Genomic DNA, 4,525 nt, shown 5'->3' with positions numbered 1-4,525 from the left:
TCTGATTTTGCATTTAATTCTTTTTGCAAGTTGTCTGATGTTAGGAAGTTGCAATTTGGCATTGTGGGCCGAATCCATTGATAGGTTTGCTTGATCGATAAATTTAAGTGCTTTCTGAATCAATTAGTTTGATAAAGTCTGTACATGTGTTATTCTTTTTGTTCAGGCCTTTATTCATCTTTTTTATCTTCAAATTGAATTTGTCTCTCATATCTTTTTCCTTCAAAATTCACGCCCTTATTGATCTGTTATAGGTTTGTTTCCAATTTCCTTCAAACCGATTGCATCTCCTATAACCATTATTTCTATTCAGAATAGTTTGCATTGTTATAGAAGTACAAACAAAAAAGCATTCCTTGTTTTCCTTCTTATTTCTGGTTTTCAACCAACTATTCTTAAGAATCAGGTGCTCTTTGTTTTAATAAACTTTTTTTTAGGTTTATTAGTAGTGAAGTTTAAGATTCTGCTTAACTTGTGGTGGTGGTGCTGCTGTGAGAACATGATAAATTGAATTCAATCATTAGCCGTCTTTCTGGAAACCTAAGCTGAAAGACACTACTTTTTATGCATGAATGAGCTACAAGTCATTTACATAGCAAGAAACCGCCCTAGGGACTCTCGAATTTTTTGCAAGCTCCCTACCAATTCATCGAATCCGCCCATGCAATAAAGATCAAGAAGATTAATATAACTCAAAATGAAATCCTCGTTGACTTATCTTAATCTGGATGCCTAACTTTGATATCTTATATCCATTAGAAATATCAACTAATCAAACTTAATAACCTCATACTACCCTCCTCCCTTCAACAACAATACAAGATCACATTTTAAATAAAAATGAGGTTTCTTGTATTACAGTTTTGCTTTATCATGTAATCTTGTACTTATCCAATGGCTTTGCTTGTGATTTAGATAAGCAGCCATCAAGAACAAGCAGAGAGAGCCTTGAGTCAACGTTTCATCAAATGATGCCATCTCAAATTATGGCTATAATCTTACTCTTGCTTCCTCTTCTAGTTTACTGAGCACATGTGGTGCACAACATGATTCTTGGAATTAGATTAGCATAGCCTTTTTTATTCTTGGAATTAGATTATCATCAAGATCTAAAGCTCAAATTAACGCTCTGTCAGAGAATTCAAACCTCACTAATTACATGCACAGCGCAGAGATGAAAGTTTCTCTGAAATGGTATCACAGTCCCATGCACATGGGCACAATAATCATATGTTTAATCCCCTATTTATCATATGCCTTCAGGTTCATTATACGTTACTTCCCACAGGAAAAAGTCGCAGAGATAATTAAACAACAGTAATGGCGGAAGGAAGATGCGGCTGCCATGTGAGCGCACGCAGTCTCCATTAATGGCGACGCAGGAAAAACCAAAAAAAATAACGGCCAAACCACCTGCCCTGTTCCTCATGCAACGGCTGCACTCCTCCATCACCATTCACCGACCTTTTGACCTTCCATACTTGAGAAATTCCCCGTCGATCTCCATTTCTATAAATACCCAAGCGAAGCGAGAGATTTCAAATCCCACAAAACAGCAATACAATGGCGAAAGCAACTACGACGATGATCGTCTGCCTCTCCCTCCTCAGGGTAGCAATGGCCGCCACGTACAGCGTAACTGACTACGGCGCCGAGGCCGACGGCCAAACCGACTCGACCAAGGCATTCCTCGCCGCGTGGTCCTCCGCCTGCGGTGCCGCTGGGCCGGCGACCATCTACGTGCCTGCCGGACGCTTCCTGGTGGGGCAGGCCACGACCTTCCAAGGCCCCTGCAACAACAGCGCCATCACGATCCTCGTCCACGGCACCCTCGTCGCTCCAGCCGGTTACACCTCCGCCGTCAACTGGCTGCTCTTCAAGTACGTGGACGGCGTGTCTATCCTCGGCGGCACCATCGACGGCCGGGGCCAGGCCTTCTGGGCGTGCAAGGACGCCGGCCGCAGCTGCCCGCAAGGCGCCACGGTAATCGATTACGCTTAATTAACAGACCGATCGAATATTTTCATGCTAATCAGGCGAGGGAGCGTACGCACTGCAGTCGTTGAGCGTGGCGGAATCGAAGAACGTGGTCATCCGAGGACTGACGTCACTCAACAGCGAGATGTTCCACATCTCCATCTTCGGCAGCAGCAGCGTCAAGGTGCAGGGCGCCAAGATCATCGCTCCCGGAGACAGCCCCAACACCGACGGCATCCACATTCAAATGTCCACCGAGGTCACCATCCTCAGCACCAGGATAAAGACCGGCGACGATTGCATTTCCATGGGCCAGGGAGCCTCCGGCGTGTGGATCGAGAAGGTCAACTGCGGCCCGGGACACGGCATCAGGTACGGATCAGATGATCTCGTCGTGTGTCATTCACGGCGATCGAATTAATTAATTATATAATTAAAAAAAAAATTTAATCGGTTGCAGTGCAGCATCGGGAGCCTGGGCGGGACGGCGTCGGAGGCCGGGGTGCAGAACATCACGGTGACGTCGGTGTTCTTCTCGGGGACGCAGAACGGGCTGAGGATCAAGACGTGGGGCAAGAGCTACTCCGGCTTCGTCAGGGGCGTCACCTTCGCCCACGCCGTCATGCAGGACGTCAGCTATCCGATCGTGGTCGACCAGAACTACTGCCCCGGCAACGTCAATTGCCCCGGCCAGGTACAATTAATCCCTTACTTCTTCTTTCTGTACGTAATTAAACGAATTGCCACGCCACAGAGTTCGGGAGTCAAGATCAGTGGGGTGTCGTACAGTGACATCCGGGGGTCGTCGGCGACGCCGGTGGCGGTGAAATTCGACTGCAGCGCGAGCAATCCGTGCAGTGATTTGTCGCTGAGCGACATAAAGCTCACTTTCGAGAACAAGGAGGCGCAGGCCTACTGCAAGAACGCGGAAGGGAGCACATCCGGCACCATCAATCCCCCCAGCTGTATTTAATTTATGATGCCCAATTTCATTGTAGTAGGTAATTAATATATGCGTTTTAGGAGATTGATTAGGAGGAATTAGCTAACAATGTCTCCGGTGGTGGTCGGCCGCCGTGGTGCCAGCGGGCGGCGCCAGGAGGGAGCTGAGCCAGATGCAGAGAGACGAAGATTGCAAGGGGGTGGGTTGTACTCTAGCTAAGACTGATTATCAAATTGCTATTTGTAATATTCCTATTGAATTCTAAACCAAACTATTCGGTCCCACTATTTGGTCGAGTGGGGTAGCCGCTCGGTCGGGACTCCCCGCTCGATCGATCTCAGCTGCTCTTCTTCATCGTAATTTGGTTCGGCCGATTGTCTCTAGCCCAACTGGACATGAGCTCCAGTCGAGCCGGTAGTCACTTGGTCAGTTATGCGACATCTGATGCTCCTTCTATATGACCTTGTCTAGGAGAGTGATCTACGTCGATGAGCTTCTGGTCGATCGGACCCTTCAAGTCCGATCAGCAGCTGAAGTTGACCTTCGCTTGGCCCATCGTTGGTTCTCTGACGTTGACCGTTTTGACTTTAATCTCCACGTTGGTCTTGACTTTAACCTCCACGTTGGTCTTGAGTTTGACCTCCACATCGGTTGCTATCTCCACCCTTGACCCGCACTTTGTGGGCTTCCTTTATCACCGCATCAATGGTCAAGATCTAGAGGAGCCATAAGTGGCGGGATCCTTTAGTCCTGTCTGCTCTGGTCCACTGAGTCGAACGATAAGCAGGTGGGAGTCCGTTGAATTTCACCTATCACTGTAGTAGACCGGGACTCTAGTCCATTAAATATGGACCAGAAGATCTCTACTCCCATAAATGGATTATCAAATTGAGTCGAACGATAATCCAAAGGAGCCAACTGAGAGGCAATTAAGTCGATTGTAGGTTCAAGCAATCTGACTGACAAAAAAATGTTTTGAGTCAACTGGATGAAATAACAGTTGAGTAACTATCCTTGGAGATAGGGATATGAGAATAGTAGATTGGTTGACTTTTAAAGTGTTGATTAAGTGTGAATGGAGAAGAGGTGGAAGAGAAGAAGCTCCATTGTGAATGAGACTTTAGTCTCACATTGGGAGTTTCAAAGCACTTTTGTTGGTTTATATTGATTCACATACATTGAGGATGTGAACAAATGCATGGGGAGAGGCTCTCTCTCATGCGTGGGTACGTAGGGGGGTGCAAATCCAAGGTCCGGATTGTATTGAACCAAGTTGACTCGGGTGGGCCACATGAATCTTTTTGCTGCTTGTGTAACGGATGCATTAAAGAAATATTAATGCAGAATCAAAACGGTCAAGTGAAAGTAATGATCATTAATGCTGTCCTTTGGTCTTGAGCTCTTATATAAGGAGGCTGCGACCACAGGCAAAAGGTTACGAAGATAACATAGTGAAGCAAGCAGAAGCTCTCCACCTTATTCCCCTCCTCTGTCGCGCAATTCCTGCTCGGCAGAGCGCCCGTGATAACGTTCAGGTACCACTTAATTCGCCGTGACCACCGGTGCTTGGTGGAGTTCACAGTCGACCGTTGTATCTTGGAAAAC

The 4,525-nt window shown here is 46.8% G+C and overlaps 1 protein-coding gene across 1 annotated transcript; it reads left to right on the top strand.

Moving 5' to 3' along the window:
- The first annotated feature begins 1,335 nt into the window (after positions 1-1,335).
- LOC121986084 (polygalacturonase-like) lies at positions 1,336-3,097 on the top strand. Its single transcript, XM_042539885.1, has 4 exons — positions 1,336-1,983; positions 2,060-2,349; positions 2,443-2,671; positions 2,732-3,097. Exons 1-4 carry the CDS (start codon positions 1,564-1,566, stop codon positions 2,948-2,950), a joined length of 1,158 nt encoding a protein of 385 aa, XP_042395819.1. The 5' UTR covers positions 1,336-1,563; the 3' UTR covers positions 2,951-3,097.
- The last annotated feature ends 1,428 nt before the right edge of the window (positions 3,098-4,525 follow it).

This window comes from Zingiber officinale, chromosome 5B (genome assembly GCF_018446385.1).
Source record: "Zingiber officinale cultivar Zhangliang chromosome 5B, Zo_v1.1, whole genome shotgun sequence".
NCBI lineage: Eukaryota > Viridiplantae > Streptophyta > Magnoliopsida > Zingiberales > Zingiberaceae > Zingiber > Zingiber officinale.
Note: the sequence above shows the minus strand (reverse complement) of the source record. Positions and strands in the feature narration are given on the sequence as shown.

Coding starts and splice junctions, on each gene's coding strand:
- LOC121986084 (XM_042539885.1), top strand. CDS start 1,564: ATGGCGAAAGCAACTACGACGATGATCGTCTGCCTCTCCCTCCTCAGG. Junction 2,350..2,442: donor GGCCCGGGACACGGCATCAG/GTACGGATCAGA, acceptor GTTGCAGTGCAG/CATCGGGAGCCTGGGCGGGA. Junction 2,672..2,731: donor ACGTCAATTGCCCCGGCCAG/GTACAATTAATC, acceptor GCCACGCCACAG/AGTTCGGGAGTCAAGATCAG.